General features: G+C 40.0%; 1 protein-coding gene across 7 annotated transcripts in view; it reads left to right on the top strand.

Moving 5' to 3' along the window:
- The window catches only part of LOC144592139 (single-stranded DNA-binding protein 2), a 285,013-nt gene that overhangs the window by 201,108 nt on the left and 66,432 nt on the right, over positions 1 to 17,473 (top strand). For 6 of the 7 annotated variants that reach the window (XM_078396547.1, XM_078396546.1, XM_078396552.1 and 3 more), the window contains 2 exons: positions 7,062 to 7,145; positions 9,621 to 9,680. In XM_078396547.1, coding sequence (XP_078252673.1) covers positions 7,062 to 7,145; positions 9,621 to 9,680 — 144 coding nt within the window. The remainder of the gene's footprint in view (positions 1 to 7,061; positions 7,146 to 9,620; positions 9,681 to 17,473) is intronic. The other variant, XM_078396548.1, reaches the window with a different exon arrangement.

Genomic DNA, 17,473 nt, shown 5'->3' with positions numbered 1-17,473 from the left:
GGTTCATATTCAGATTAGTTTATTTTCATATACACCAGTGTGCAATTAATTCCTTGTTCACATGAAGCTCACAGAGTAAACTGTTTCCATGCAGTGATAAAACTGTGTGTACATTTGAGTACCTTCAACTACTACTTGCCTACTCATTCTGCCACCTTATCTGTGGCACTTTAGTCCATTGCTGCCCTTCTCACTTTTTACCATGCCTACCAAATCTGGCATCGTTTGCAATCTTGAAATTTTACCCAGCCCGAAAATCCACAAGCCACTAATATTTAATAGCGAAGAGAACTGTCATGCTACTGAAGGCAATTTATGGGGCAAAATATTGGAGTAAGTGTGCAGTGAAATTGTAGAAGTGTCAGCGCAAGAGGTGTAGAGTGAGGAATTTCAATCACTGCTATAACACTGCAAGTCAAAGTCCTCGACAGGTTTCTGAAATATGTTCAGGAATGATCAGGGTGTTTTCAACGTCAGCAAGTAGTAGGCACTGTTGACTTTGGGAACAGGGAGTGAATGAGCCAACTAGGCTAGTTGTCCATGAGGGAGCACTTCAAGAACTGCAATAATTGTATCATAAAGTCTAAATTATCATTGGGGAAAAAACAAGGAGCAATTCATAAAATACATTGGTGTTGGCATACAAGATAGAATGGAATGGCATCAGGCCAAGTTTAATAGGTGTCCATAATTGGCAGCCTACTTTTGAACCTCCTCTCTAGGTCCTGGGAGTTTGAGTTTAAGAACTTAGCTTTGTTGTGTATGCTATTCTGAATCCTCTCCACTGTGATTGTTAGCTTAGCAGTATGCAATGCAAGACTCAACTTAATGATTACAGAAACGTCTCTCCTCTCTCCCCCGCCCCCGCCCTGAATGCAGCCTCCTCATTGCAGCTGCATTTCTATCATATATTCTTTCCCCATGTGCAGTTCTTGGTTCCTTGAATGCAAATTATGGATTTCAGTTCTCCATCATGTTGCCACTCCTAACAGTCTCCAATGCTGAGTACCAGATCCAGCTGAGCACCATTTTGGCTTTTTCTTACCTGTGTGTCATGCGCATTAAATAGCCAAATGCGATTCAGTGTCTAAAATCCGGCACGGGTGGATAAGCCCCATTTACGATTGAAAGGATGGAACAGCAACCACCACCCCAAAACCTTATCTTAGGAGGACATCAGTGTCTTCAAGAGAGCAAAGGAAGTTGTCAAAACTATAATTTATTTTTTTCTTTTCTGTGATACATAAGGTTAGACTTTTCCATTGGGCACTCAGCAGTATGGAGGGTGGTCTATCCGTTTTGATGGCTTGTCTTCATTTGCTGGCATTTGGGCAGAAATAGCCTGGGACAACCCATGGCATTATGGCCCTGCAGGCTTCTGCCCCTGAAGAAAGAACCATCCAAGAATATTAGGGTAGGTAGTGTTGCGGTTACAAAAGTCTTCTGCCTCTCCAGGCCCATAAATAAATTAAATTTACCTTTTGTACACCTTGTTCAAATTTCATTTTAGTTTGATTTGTGCATCCCGTTAAATTGTTTATTAAAGAAAATTAAGGTAAGAAACACTGTTAGGAAAGTTATCATAAATTCTTCACAAAATGTCCCACCATGGCATAAAATAATTTCAGGTTGAAGGATGGGATTAATCTTGAATCACCTTGATGTACTTGATGTTTTCCACTAAAATCCAAACATTCAATGCACCTATTTAACAATGAAATTTCAGCCAATATATAAGCAGTACTTTAAAGTACATATACTAGACAAGGGCCTTCTGTGTCTGAATTGATAAAAGTTAAATCTGCTTGATGTCATTTTTATCAATATTATAGATGTCATTTACCAATGCTAACGGGCTCTTTTTCTCCATTTTCTAATACTCTGGGTTTCATTAATTTTTACTTTTTGTTGTTAGGTGGGAATTTATTGAGCAGCTCTGAAAACAATGCATCACTTTTTAAATAATTTAGTAAAAAGCACCTGCATCCATGCCAATCATTATGGTTCAAATGAATTGGATGTTAATTTAAACAAAGTGCCAAATTGTAGCTCTGACATAGGCAGGGAATGGAGGCATGGATCATATGCAGGCAGATGAGATCTTGGCATCATATTCGGCACAGACATTGTGGGCTGAAGGGCCTGTTCACGTGCTGTACTGTTCTATTTTCTATGAAGTTTTATACATTGTAGTTATTACCAATGAAAAAAGAAAGTAGGAAAATACAGTGCACAACTAATCCCACCCAAGCTTAATGAATTATTTAAAAACAGAATATTCAAAATTTGATAGAAGATGTGTTTATTTTTAAACCTTTATATAGGTTGCATTTGTTGCAGTTCTGGATGACCTGCGCTGAATAAGGTCGTCCGTCCCCCCCGTCCCCCCGGGGATTGTGCTGAGAGCTGCCCGAGTTAGCTTACGCACAAGAGGATCATGACTTACCGACCTAAGCATGCACATACTCTTGAATTCCAAAGAAAATCAGCAGGGGGTTCTCAGTACACGGAGCATGATGCAGAAGGTCTTGTTCCATAGATTTAGACATTTCCATGGGGAATAGCCAGTGGATTTTGCTCTGATATGAAGTTGTGATAGATGCATTTATACCTATTCAATTGCTTCCATTTTGTGGATTTGCATGATATGATAAATTACGCACAAATTGGACCTATAGTTATGATTTTTTTTGCAACATCCCCTTCATTTGAACCTTTTATCATTTTGAAATTCTCAAACGGCAAATGAACATATTGTTAAGGGTAATATTAGGTTTTACCCGCTTCACAGACAGTTTATACCTGAGAATTTGGACATCATTAAAATAGAAAGGCTACTTCCAAGGAACTGACCTCATTGATTCATAATCGTAAAAAAAGAATCCTCTTATAATATAGGTTAATATTCTCTTCTTAATAATATTAAGAATGTTTTTCTCACTGAATGCAAACTAAGTTAGTGGAGCATTGTTGCCTCCTAGTGGAAAGTGATCTTACATTTAGTTTACACGCTGAAGAGGTTGTGAATGAGGTGTTTAGTTAACTGTATAAATTTCATCCAATCAGAAAATATTTCTGAATAATACATAGCCTTTCTTGGTGTTCAGGTAAGCAAAAGCTGAGTACACTATGGTCAAGATTAAATTAGACAACGTTAACAGCATTTAGTTGTTTGTAACCCTGTTTATGGTGGCGGACATAGAGTGTTGATGAGAAGGTTGGGTGCTTTGATACAAAGCTGGGTGGTAGTGTGAGCTGTGAGGAAGATGCTATGAGGTTGCAAGGTGATTTGGACAGGTTGTGTGAGTGGGCGGATGCATGGCAGATGCAGTTTAATGTGGATAAGTGTGAGGTTATCCACTTTGGTGGTAAGAATAAGAAGGCAGATTATTATCTGAATGGTGTCAAGTTAGGAAAAGGGGACGTACAACGAGATCTGGGTGTCCTAGTGCATCAGTCACTGAAAGGAAGCATGCAGGTACAGCAGGCAGTGAAGAAAGCCAATGGAATGTTGGCCTTCATAACAAGAGGAGTTGAGTATAGGAGCAAAGAGGTCCTTCTGCAGTTGTATAGGGCCCTAGTGAGACCGCACCTGGAGAACTGTGTGCAGTTTTGGTCTCCAAATTTGAGGAAGGATATTCTTGCTATTGAGGGCGTGCAGAGTAGGTTTACTAGGTTAATTCCCGGAATGGCGGGACTGTCATATGTTGAAAGACTGGAGCGGCTAGGCTTGTATACACTGGATTTTACAAGGTTGAGAGGGGATCTTATGGAAATATATAAGATTATTAAGGGGTTGGACACGTTAGAGGCAGGAAACATGTTCCCAATGTTGGGGGAGTCCAGAACCAGGGGCCACAGTTTAAGAATAAGGGGTAGGCCATTTAGAACGGAGATGAGGAAAAACTTTTTCAGTCAAAGAGTTGTAAATCTGTAGAATTCACTGCCTCAGAAGGCAGTGGAGGCCAATTATCTGAATGCGTTCAAGAGAGAGCTAGATAGAGCTCTTAAGGATAGCGGAGTCAGGGGGTATGGGGAGAATGGCCTACTCCTGCACCTATTGTCTATTGCTTTGTTTCATACATTTGTTTCACATATAGTACATGGCAGATATTTGTGCAATATTTCTGTTGTTTTGTTTGTTTATTTATTTATAAGCAGGCGAGTAATTTATCTAGCTCACTTTTGTAAGGCTTCTTAAACGAGGCACAATTTTTCAGTGAACAAGATAGACAAGAGAACCTTCTACCACTATCAGTTTTGCTCTGAAGCTAGCAATAACCCAGTGGATGAAAGTGGCCGTAGTAGTGAATTGGGAGAGAATAACCTTTGACAATGGTTTATTTTCTCCCTGTTGATACAGGAGGGGTATGGTATTTTTCATTTTAGTTTACAATAGGCAATAAACTGATGTTTGTTTTTTTTGATGTGGCGTATTGGAATATTAATATCATATTCTTTGAGTGTTAAACTGAAAGCTTGCTTGACCTATCTAATTTAATGAATACTTAATCAGCATTTTGACATATCCCTATTTGAATCCCATGTAATTTTACTACACGCAGCAAAAGAGCTATCTGTTTTTAATTTTATATGAGGGTATTGTGGTAACCTGAAAATGTTTGCCACAGTAATGACTGAAAGGGAGCTGCTTGCAAGATCCAGTCCTTCTTACCACAAACATATTAATAAGCATGGGTGTTCAGGTGGGAAATGATTGACAGCATCAAACACAAGCAAGTGGCCACCATTTGATTTTCAGGCTTAAGTGTGAGTAAAAAATTGGTAGCTGCCAGCAGAATACAGAGAAAATTGGCATTTTTGAAAGGGATTGTACAGGATTGGTGGTTGTTCAAGGCAACATAAATTGTATGATTGCTAGCAATCAGGCACTAAGGAATGCTGTGTAAAACACAGTGCTGGAGTTACTCAGTAGGTCAGGCAGCATCTCTGGCGAGAATGGATAGTGACGTTTTGGGTCGGGACCCTTCTTCTGAAAGCTCCCCGACCCGCTGAGTTACTCCAGCACTGTTTTGCTCACGATTCCGGCATATGCAGTTGCTTGTGACTCCACTAAGGAATACTTGCAACCTTTCTTTGAACAAATGTTCACACTTGATGACTGTTTAGCTGGCCAAACATATTCATTACAGATGCATTTGATTACACTTCAAATGTATAAAACAGCAATATATGAAATATCACTTTGTGATCCCAGGCAATATAGCATTTAGTACAGATGATTTAAATAAGAGGAATTGTGTTTTCAAAATTTTACCACTCACATAATTCTCCAATTAAAAAATATTTTCATTCCCATTATTTGTCTGAAAAAGGGTCTCGACCAGAAATGTCACCCATTCCTTCTCTCCAGAGATGCTGCCTGTCCCGCTGAGTTACTCCAGCTTTTTGTGTCTTTCTTTGGTTTAAACTGGCATCTGCAGTTCCTTCTTACACAACTAGTTAATCCCCAGGATGGCAGGACTGTCAAGATTGGAAAGACTGAGCTTGTATTCACTGGAGTTTAGAAGGATGAGAGGGGATCTTATAGAGACGTATAAAATTATGAAAGGACTGGACAAGCTAGATGCAGGAAAAATGTTCCAAATGTTGGGGGAGTCCAGAACTGGGAGCCACAGTCTAAGAATAAAGGGGAGGCCATTTAAAACTGAGGTGAGAAAAAACTTTTTCACCCAGAGAGTTGTGAATTTGTGGAATTCTCTGCTACAGTAGGCAGTGGAGGCCAATTAACTGGATGAATTTAAAAGAGAGTTAGATAGCACTCTAGGGGCTAGTGGAATCAAGGGATTTGGGGAGAAGGCAGGCACAGGTTACTGATTGTGGATGATCAGCCATGATCACAATGAATGGTGGTGCTGGCCCGAAGGGCCAAATGGCCTCCTCCTGTAACTATTTTCTATGTTTCTATGTAACTATCCACCATGTCTGGTCTGCGGGAAAGGGATGATAGCACGTCTGTATCACACTTTGTATTTCCTACGTAGAATATGGGGAAATCATTATATTCAATCAAAGTGATTTTTAGTTGAATAATCTGACATGGTTGTGATTTCTAATGTGGGTTCCACTTCTCATATCACAAAGATAAGTTAGTTCAGCAATTTTAATAAAGCACTGGATAGATATGGGATAATTTAATTAAATTGAAAATATTTTTAGAGCAGCACATTTTCAAAATCAGGTGATTATTTGTTCAACAGCAGTTTCCTAAATTGAGAGATGTATTGTCGTAATTTAGGGGGCTTTAAAAGATTTGCCATTCTATCAAACTGATGTAGAATATTAATGGATAGCGTGCTTCAAAGCGGATTAGTTTTTCCAATAACTTATTGAATTCTTCAAGTAACAAATGGAAAAGGTGTTTTTAAAGGAAATTGGCAAAAAACATGAACTACATCATTAGGACCATGTTAGTCATGAATAAGTTGTAGCTTACACATGAGTCACTTGTAAACTATTCTTAATACCATTTTGACCATTATTTTATTTCCCAAATAATCTTTTTTCACATTGAAGCATATTTTAATGTTATCAATGGGAGATTATGCTTCCTAAAATAGCAACTATTTGGAAAACAATTTTGCTTTGTTATAATAAGTTTAAAAAACTAAAGAATATGTCAACAGATTGATATTCATCATATCCCATTGGTAGGCAAACATATTATTTCCACAACACTTGCATGTTTAATCTGAAGATTTTAGGATTATGATGTGTGGGCTGAGCTCAATGAAATATTTCTGCCAGTTTTAGAACAGTGGGTACACTTAATTTCAGAGTAATAGATTGTTTATTTTAATGTCACATAACTGTTCAGAATTAAAACATATTAACGGGAGTATGACTAATGTTCAGTTTGAGAACCTCGGCATTCTTAATTGTTAACTGTATGTTTGTGTTATCATTTGTGAGCAGAGCACCAAGGCACATTCCTTGTATATGCACATATTTGGCCAATAAACTTATTCATTCATTCAAGTAGGCAGTAACTTTGTTAATAGTTGTGCTGCTGGCTAATTTATGTTTGCAATTGTCTCTAGGGACCACCAGGTTCACAGCCCTCTCCACATGCACAGCCTCCACCACATAATCCCAGCAATCCCATGATGGGAGCTCACAGCCAGGTAGGAAGGCACAAGTAGTTATTCTGAACAAACCAAGGCTGTGTAAGCACAAGCTCTTACAAAATATATTAATACTTGCTCTAATGACATTTTATCCACCAGTTCCAGTTTAGCTGTGATTTGTTTCTTTTGCGTTTTAGTTTGCTTGCAAAATTGGTGTTTGTATTATTTTGCATGATTATCATCGCTTCGTGAGAAATACTTTTCCACTGGCCCGAATCATTGCATTTTCTGCATAACATTGTATGTTTTCCAGATTAGTTCAGTCTTTTACTTGTACCCAGATTATCGCCTGTTAGCAAATTTAATCATGTGGAGCTGCTGTTTAAAGTGTACCTTATTCACAAAAATTAACCTACAATCATCAAGTAATGTTCTGAATATCAAAAGAATCTGTCAAAAACTGTAATATCAGCGAATTATAATTTATAGTTAGAAGAAAAATGTAAACACATCTAACATCATGGTATGCCACAACAAAAGACTCTGGATGTGATTGTATGCACAAGGCTATTCATATCACAATTGATTAGAAACTCCATTACATCTCCCATCAATGAAGATGAAACCTCTGCCATCTTTAAACATTAGTTTAAATTGCAGGCAAAGAGCTCCAAAATGTTAATAGTAAGCTGGCTTTTTGCTAGAAAACACTGGCAACTGTAATATTTTGCTGCCTCAATTACTTTCCTCCTAACTACACCCAGCATATTAATAATATTGTGGGAAGCAGTCGCCCACTATCGGTTTAAATTTAATTCAATAGACTAGTTGATAATAGCAACTAATCTTGGACAGTCTCAGATCCTCATGCCAAATGGAAATAGATAGCTTGAGGGTATGAAATGTTGAAATGTATCAATTAGAAAGATTATTTTTTAACTTGTAGTTTTAAAATATAGGTTGTCTATTTTGTTTATCAGTACAGTTTGTTGCACTTCAAGAATATTGTCCTCTGATATAACTTTCTAACTGCAGTTTGAAAGCTGAAGGAATGTTCAATAGGAAATTTGTAATTTTTGCCTTTTATGTTTGGTGTCCAAATGAGTTCAATTGCAGACAATTCTAAAAGTAGTATTCAAATACACTTCTGTTTTAGTTATCTGGTATTTGTTTTTTTTAAATTCAGAGGTCAATCTCCATGGGTATTTTGTCAAGGCCAGCACAATGCCAACAGCAAAATGCTTATCTGTTCAGGTGGCAATATTTTTAAAATATCAAAAACGTTAAAATTATGAACAAAAAATATGTGTATTTTCTGCATGATTGCCAGTTGTCAATTAGTCACATTCACATTGTGAAATAAGTTGTGGAAGTTGGTTTGCTTAATGACCAAATGGTTCTGTGGAAAATTATTTCATTTATACTAGATGACACCTATTGCCTTACTAATAAGAAATTAACTTCGGAAATTTATATATTTAAAATGTGGTTCTCTGTGATCCGGGTTAATAAAACAATCTGCTTTAGTACAAGTGAATAAATATCAAGAGCTGGCACATTCTAAATATTTAAAATTGGAAGTTTACTTCTAATGCCTCTGTTTAACATTCATTTCTATATCTTGAATTTGACCCTGCTGAGAATTGAGTATGAACTAGCACTCTAATTCTTGTGAATGCAATGATATAACAATAGATTTAATTTTTTACAGAAATTGGGATAAATAAATATTTTAACAAGGCGGAAATGTGTACCTGAGGCAAGAATATGGAATGTTGATATTGAACTGGACTATTGCCACAATGATTGTAGTAAAATGTTATTCCATGCCTTCCAGAAAAAATATATAACTCACCAGGTAGTCTGGAATATTTACATGGCATTTAATTTGTTTATGGCTACTGTTGGTAACAGATTGAAGCAACAATCATAAGCAGACCAACTCAATAACCTTGCAGGTAGATACAAAATGCTGGAGTAATGCAGCATCTCTGGAGAGAAGGAATGGGTGACGTTTCGGGTCGAGACCCTTCTTCAGACTGGGTCTTGCATTTTGTTTTGAATTTTTTGTTGTACAGTTTAAACATGCAGATACCTCTTGTGTGTTTGTTAAAGTATAATTTGTATGGATTTATACTCTGGTTAAATTTCATGCTGATGGACATGATAATGTTTTAGACGCTATGAATTGCTGTGTTGGACTTACTAATTTAACAATTAAAAGGATGGCTTAATACCAATGTGAGTACAGGATTGTGATATTGCAATGGCCGATCTTTAGATTCACTGACTCAATGTGTGACGTATGTTGTTAGTTTGTCATGATAACTCCTGTTATGGTATGGACTGCAACCACTCAAAGAATATATGCAAAAAGTAACATGTTAAATGTGAGACTGACGAGATTCCTGGTGGGAAGACCTTCTGAAAAAGGGACATTTGGTGAAATTGTAATTTAAAAAATAAGGACGGTGTATAAAGTTGAATTCTTTTAATTGAAAAGTATTTTTCTCCATTTATTTTTCTTTGCAGCCTTTCATGTCACCTCGTTATCCAGGAGGCCCCAGGCTACCTATCAGAATACCTAACCAGGTAAAATATTATTTGATTCACTTAATTGTAATAAACATCTGTCACATTTACATTGTATTTCATGAAAAGTTGTATTAATATTTCCAGCCTTGTGCACGGTAGCGCAGCGGTAGAGTTGCTGCTTTACAGCGAATGCAGCGCCGGAGACTCAGGTTCGATCCTGACTACGGGTGCTGCACTGTAAGGAGTTTGTACGTTCTCCCCGTGACCTGCGTGGGTTTTCTCCGAGATCTTCGGTTTCCTCCCACACTCCAAAGACGTACAGGTATGTAGGTTAATTGGCTGGGTAAATGTAAAAATTGTCCCTAGTGGGTGTAGGATAGTGTTAATGTACGGGGATCGCTGGGCGGCACGGACTTGGAGGGCCGAAAAGGCCTGTTTCCGGCTGTATATATATGATGATGATGTTGATCTGCAGAAGTGACTATAACAATGAAACTTTTTTTACTGATCCATAATCGCAATCAAAACATAAAAACATAGAGTATTTCACTGTAATTCCTAACTCACAATAAGTATTAACAAGCTTAATATTTCTTATACTTATTCAATCTTTATACTGCAAAAAAGAGCCATAAGAATTGTCAATAAGGCTGGTTATAATGACATCAACAGACCAGAGACCACACACAAATGTGACCTTTGCGACAGAGACTGTCACTCCCGCATTGGTCTCTTCAGAAACAAGCGACGCTGCTCTAGCAGAGGTGTGGAGCAAGCAGCCAACGAGGACGCATCACCCATGGTCAGCCATGACCGAGGGGGGCCTAAGGAATGACCCAACCAACCCATTATTTATGAAATATGCCCTAAAATTTATGGACCTAGTAGACATTAATACTCTACAAATAATGTTTAGAGCAAAAGAAAGAACACTTCCTGACTGTCTCCAAGGTTTGTTTTCAGTGAGGGAGAGCAGGTATCCACTCAGGGGAAATTATATGTTTGAAAAAAAGAGGGTAAGGACAAATGTGAAAAATAGATGTGTGACTGTTAAAGGGGCCAATTTATGGAATAGTTGCAACAATGAATTAAAAGAGTGTAGTAATATGTGTAAATTCAAGAAAATGTTCAAAATATTATATTTGAAAGATTAAAAATATGTGATCAACACTGAGAAATGACTGACATGACAGAAATGATGTTTCTTGATTATATTTGTGTTTCTTTATGTTTTGTTTATCTGCTTCTGACTTATGATGTTGTGTTTTTTTATTATATTTTGTTTTATTGTTTTGTTTCACTGCTATTTTGTCTAGTTAGGGTAATGCTTTGTTAAGTATTCAGGGTAGGCACAATAAGCTTTGGCTTCTGCCAACACCTTTTTTTTCGGTCAGAGAATATCATGTGTGATTATATTGTTTTATTTTTGATGTCATGATTTTGTACTATTTAACTTTCACAACTGTATGGTCAATCTGTTGTATTGTATTGACTGGAAAATAAGTAAATATATAAAAAATATTTATTAAAAATATATATAACCTTTGGAACATATAATAGCAAACTACATTTGCAATATTATTTCTTTCCTTGAGAATAGAAAGAAAAAACCCCATCTAAAATGGCTTGAATAAATGGACTATAAATTATTTCTTAGAACATATTTTGGTTATTGTCCTGGTTATTTTGTTTTATTTTGACCAAATTAGAAACACAAAACTTAATTTGTACGAAAATATGCACTCGCATTGTTGTGAAGCCATTATGTGTGAATTTTGTGTGGCTTAGGATATGTAAAGTGCATTTTCCATAGAGGTGGATAAAAACATTAAGAATGTTTGACGAATGTCTGACGAATCTTATAGAATTTTTCGAGGATGTAACTAGCAGAGTGGATAAGGGAGAACCAGTGGATGTGTTATATCTGGACTTCCAGAAGGCTTTCGACAAGGTCCCACATAAGAGATTAGTATGCAAACTTAAAGCACACGTTATTGTGGGTTCAGTATTGATGTGGATAGAGAATAGGCTGGCAGACAGGAAGCAAAGAGTAGGAATAAACGGGTCCTTTTCAGAATGGCAGGCAGTGACTAGTGGGGTACCGCAAGGCTCAGTGCTGGGACCCCAGCTATTTACAATATATATTAATGATTTGGACGAGGGAATTGAATGCAACATCTCCAAGTTTGCGGATGACACGAAGCTGGGGGGCAGTGTTAGCTGTGAGGAGGATGCTCGGAGGCTGCAAGGTGACTTGGATAGGTTAGGTGAGTGGGCAAATGCATGGCAGATGCAGTATAATGTGGATAAATGTGAGGTTATCCACTTTGGTGGCAAGAACAGGAAAGCAGACTATTATCTGAATGGTGGCCGATTAGGAGAAGGGGAGATGCAGCGAGACCTGGGTGTCGTGGTGCACCAGTCATTGAAAGTAGGCATGCAGGTGCAGCAGGCAGTGAAGAAAGCGAATGGTATGTTGGCATTCATAGCAAGGGGATTTGAGTATAGGAGCAGAGAGGTTCTGCTGCAGTTGTACAGGGCATTGGTGAGACCACACCTGGAGTACAGTTTTGGTCTCCTAATCTGAGGAAAGACATTCTTGCCATAGAGGGAGTACAGAGAAGGTTCACCAGATTGATTCCTGGGCTGGCAGGACTTTCATATGAAGAAAGACTGGATAGACTCGGCATGTACTCGCTGGAATTTAGAAGATTGAGGGGGGATCTTATAGAAACTTACAAAATTCTTAAGGGGTTGGACAGGCTAGATACAGGAAGATTGTTCCCGTTGTTGGGGAAGTCCAGAACAAGGGGTCACAGTTTAAGGATAAGGGGGAAGTCTTTTAGGACCGAGATGATAAAGTTTTTTTTCACACAGAGAGTGGTGAATCTGTGGAATTCTCAGACACTGTAGGTAGTTGAGGCCAGTTCATTGGCTATATTTAAGAGGGAGTTAGATGTCGCCCTTGTGGCTAAAGGGATCAGGGGGTATGGAGAGAAGGCAGGTACGGGATACTGAGTTGGATGATCAGCCATGATCATATTGAATGGCGGTGCAGGCTCGAAGGGCCGAATGGCCTACTCCTGCACCTATTTTCTATGTTTCTAATGTCAGGAATCCTACATCTCAGCTGAAATGAATCTGTACCTAATTGAAGTCATTCCTGCACTTCTTCAAGGAAAGTGGCCACTGAATTCAACCAGTGTCAGAATACAGACACAAAATGCTAGAGTAACTCAGCAGGACAGGCGGCATCTCTGCAGAGAAGGAATGGGTGACGTTTCAGGTCGAGATCAATGACAATGGCACCATGGGATGCAGGAGTGTGTGCTAATGTTGATCTTGATGTACTGGTGGTAGGGACAGACAAATAAGGAGGTCCTACAGTCTAGCTGGATTAGGAAGCCACCACAACCAACGACCAGGGTGAAATAAAAATAGAAAATGCTGGAAAGAATCAGCAGGAGGTAGCATCTCTGGAAAGTAGAATAGAATTAATGTTTCAGGACTGAAATAATGAACCAATAGGTGGAAATGTCCAGTGAAGTTGATGCCTGTGGTGATCCACCAAAGTCTTAGCTCCTGAGCTGTGGGAGGTTTATTTACCTTATGCTTATGACCAAGATTCAATTGTATAGGGCCCTAGTGAGACCGCACCTGGAGTACTGTGGTCTCCAAATTTGAGGAAGGATATTCTTGCTATTGAGGGGGTGCAGCGTAGGTTTACTAGGTTAATTCCCGGAATGGCGGGGGGGGAGCGCATTAGTTAAAGGTCCGGGGGGGGGGCGCATTAGTTAATGGTCCGGGGGGGGGGGGGGGAGCGCATTAGTTAAAGGTCCAGGGGAGGGGGGGGGGAGCGCATAAGTTAAAGGTCCGGGGGGGGGGGGGGGGGGGAGCGCATTAGTTAAAGGTCGCGGGGGGGCGAGAGCGAGCTGACCTCTTGAAGACGTGCGGGTCCCATTTGTGACGTCGCATGCTGAATACCGGCGGGGGGGGTGGGGAGCGCGAGCTCATCTCTCACTGTCGCACGGGTGCCATTGTGACATCACACGCTGAAGACCTTCAAGAAATGGGTTAGAAAGGAAATTTTTTAACTTTAAAATCTCTCTAGCTTTAAAAATGTAGCTTCAATTTGAATGAGAGTTGTTAAACATTATGCCCAGGATAATGGTGAGTAATGTAGTGCAAAAATTGTGGTGCTATGGTGTACCGTTTTGGCTGTGCGAACCACAAAAGTTATGGTGGACACATACACACAAATACACATACACACAAACAAACACAGAGTTTTAGTAATAGACAGATAGATAGATCCTTAACAGGAATGATGTACAGAGGGATTGTGGAGTCCAAGTTCCTAGCTCCCTGAAAGCAGCAACACAAGTAGACAGAGTGGTAAGGAAGACATATGGTATGCAGGCCTTCATCAGTCAGGATATTGTGTAGATGACTCAGGAAATCATGTTGCAGTTTCATAAAACACTTGTTAAAGCTGCATTTGGATTATTGCATGCAGTTCTGGTCATACCTTTCCAGGAAAGATGTGAAGGATTTGAAGAGGCACAGAAGAGGTTTACTAGGTTGCTGCCAAAATTAGAGGGTATTAGCTATCAGGACAGGTTGGACAAACTTGGATAGCTTTTTCTGGAGATTGGGAGGCAGAGAGAAGTGACAGAAGTTCACAGAATTACCAGAGGCATAGAAAGGGTAGATGTTCAGAACCTTTTTTCCAGGATGGAAAAGTCAAATATTAGAAGACCGCTTTAAGGTAAGAGGGAAAATGTTTGAAGGATGTGGGTTGGGGCAAATATTTTACACATAGAGTAGTAGATGCCTGGAACGTGCTGCCAGAGGTGGTTCTGGAAGCAGATACGATAGGGGCATTTAAGAGGCTTTTGGATAGGCAGATGAATATGCAGGAAATGGTGAGATTTGGATGACGTGCAGGCAGAAAGGATTAGATTACCTCAACACCATGTTCGATCCAAAACCTTGGACCGAGGGGCCTGGTTTCTGTGCTGTACTGTTCTATGTTCTAAGGTTAAGTCGCTAGAATAGGGAAGAGAAGCTGCTATAACAAAGGTTAAGTCTGTCCAAGGCGAGGAGAGAGCAGTTCTTCTACCTTAATTTCAGTAAAGAACAGTATGTAAGACATCTGTAGTTCAGTCAGAGTTCTCATTGAAATCTATACATTGCTGGAGGCATTTCTGTAACTACAGAGCAGGTGGAGGACCGCGTGAAGTCATGATAGCATCTTTCTGCCACAATCCACTGTACTGTCTGCACAAGTTACCATGATAAGCCAAATGCTGGCTGGAGGCTGCTGACAATATAGCCTGTGTTGCCGGTATGTAACCCCTGCACCTGCAAACATCAAGCGTACAAAGAAAATCATGCTGCAACATGAAATGCAAGAATAGACTGTGCTTTCACTGCTTGCAGCATTTTGAAGCAGCCCTGGAGTACTCAACTGATTGGGTCCCAAAAGTTCACAGTTGTCTGGTTTATGCAGCACAGACTTGCCATCATGAGCCCACAGCGCCAGCTACATACATGATGAGCAGCTTGGGAGCAAGGAGGAAGAAGGAAAGGACGAGAGGAGCAAAGCTCTGCGGCCAGCAACAACCAGTTTAATGGTGACCCCGATTCCCACAGTCCCATACCTTTTCTTTGCTCCATTACTGTCCAATATACTGCCTGCTTGACTACAATGTAAGAATAAAAGCCAAGCACATCATACTGCATAGGCAAATAACTATTCAATGTCACTTTAGTGAATGCCCACTGGTATTTTTATTCATCCAGATGCAGAATGGCTAGTGAAAGAATAGACAATAGACAATAGGTGCAGGAGGAGGCCATTCGGCCCTTCGATGCTGATGCTAATGCTGATGCTTAGCGAGCAAGATGGCTTTATGGAGCAATACAGTGTGGAAACATCCCCAACCTGCCCACACCGGCTTTGGTGGATGATCTTGTCAAACTGTGAGCTTAAAAGGATTAGATATGAACTGCATCAAGGATGACAGCACTTTAGGCTTGTTTGTTTACAGGCAGCAGCAGCAGGATACAGACTATGTTCCAGTGATTGCAGACGAATGGTGTTGTCCTGAGAGGACAGCAGTATTGTGCACCAGTGTCCACTGCCTCTCCCATGGATAGGTGTTTCAGCAATCCGGGCAATCAACCGGAGGACTGCTGCAACATCCTTCAAGATGTCTTAAGAAATAAAGCAATGATGATAGTAGTCTGAGGTCATGTCGAGCAAGCTGAGCTTCTGGGACACAAATCTGACCTAATGCAGCACACTTTTGCTGAGTGGCCTCTTCTATTGTAACTGTCAGCTTTTAAATGCTGCATTGTGGTGAGGCCCAAAAATGAGACAATAAAGTCACCCAGCAGCAAAGTTGGTGCCGTTTTCCACCATGTTCCTTGACATCGTGGCATTCTTTCAGGCTGTTAATTGTAAATAACCGTAAACCTTGTTCTTTCTTCTCTGCATTGGAAATTGTATGCTCCCTTTTGAAGAGCTGACACCTACACTACCCTGGCCCTAACCTGCCTATAGGTCACTCCTTCCTAAGTTGTTCTCTATTTTGCTCATAGTGTCTGTGTCTGAGCTGGTAAATGTGAATGCAGTTGAATACTGGTTTGTTTCAATTTCACCGTCATAGTGTTCGGCATTCAGATATTGTGTGACCTGCTGGATATTTGGAGTACTTTTTATTCTTATTTTAGACTTACGGGATCCACAGTATTTTGCTTTAGAATATTAAAAGATAAGATAGCACTGTTGGGGAGGGTTTAAACTAATTTGGCAGGGGGTTGGGATACAGCATAGGGGGTGAGGAGAAGGAAAATATAGAGGAAAAAACTGGTCAGATTGGGAGGCAGAACAAGAATGCCCCAGCACAATGGGGTAGGGCAAGTCTGAACGGCATTTATTTTAATGCAAGGAGTATTAGAAGCAAGGGGGATGAATTGAAGGTGTTACTGAACACATGGGAGTACGACATTGTTGCCATTACGGAAACATGGTTGAAGGAAGGGCAGGACTGGCAGCTCAATATTCCAGGATATAGAATCTTCAGGAGAGACAGAGAGCAGGGAAAAAGGGGAGGGGGTGTTGCAGTATTAATCAAAGAATCTATTTCTGCTGTAAGAAGGGATGACATATTAGCGGGTTCCTCAAATGAGGCTATTTGGGTGGAATTGAGAAATAGAAAAGGGGCATGCACCTTACTGGGTGTATACTACAGACCCCCAAACAGTCAGAGGGAAATAAAAGAACATATTTGTAGGCAAATCTCGGGGGTGTGTGAAAACAACAGGGTAGTAATAGTAGGGGATTTCAACTTCCCGAATATTGATTGGGATAGCCAAAGTGTCAAGGGCCCTGAGGTGCAGAGTTCCTAAGGGTCATCCAGGAGGGCTTTTTGAGCCAATATGTTGAAAGTCCAACAAGGGAGGGGGCGGTATTGGACTTAATCTTGGGAAATGAGGCCGGACAGGTTGGTGAAGTGTCAGTGGCAGAGCATTTTGGTGACAGTGATCACAAAGGGGCCATGAGATAGCACTAGCAGGCAAAATAAAAGAAAATCCCAAAGTGTTCTATAAGTATATCACGGGTAAGAGGATAACGAGGGAAAGAGTGGGGCCCATCAGGGACCATAGTGGAAAGCTGTGTGTGGAGCCAGAGGATGTAGGAGATGTTTTAAATGAATTTTTTGCATCTGTTTGTACGAGGGAGGAGGGCGATGCGGACTTAGAAATGGAGCAGGAGGGTTGTGATGTTCTTGAGCATATTGCTATTGACAGGGAGGCGGTGCTGGAGGCTCTGGCAGGCTTAA

Source organism: Rhinoraja longicauda, chromosome 3 (genome assembly GCF_053455715.1).
Source record: "Rhinoraja longicauda isolate Sanriku21f chromosome 3, sRhiLon1.1, whole genome shotgun sequence".
Lineage (NCBI taxonomy): Eukaryota > Metazoa > Chordata > Chondrichthyes > Rajiformes > Arhynchobatidae > Rhinoraja > Rhinoraja longicauda.
This window is presented reverse-complemented; position numbering and strand designations above follow the sequence as displayed.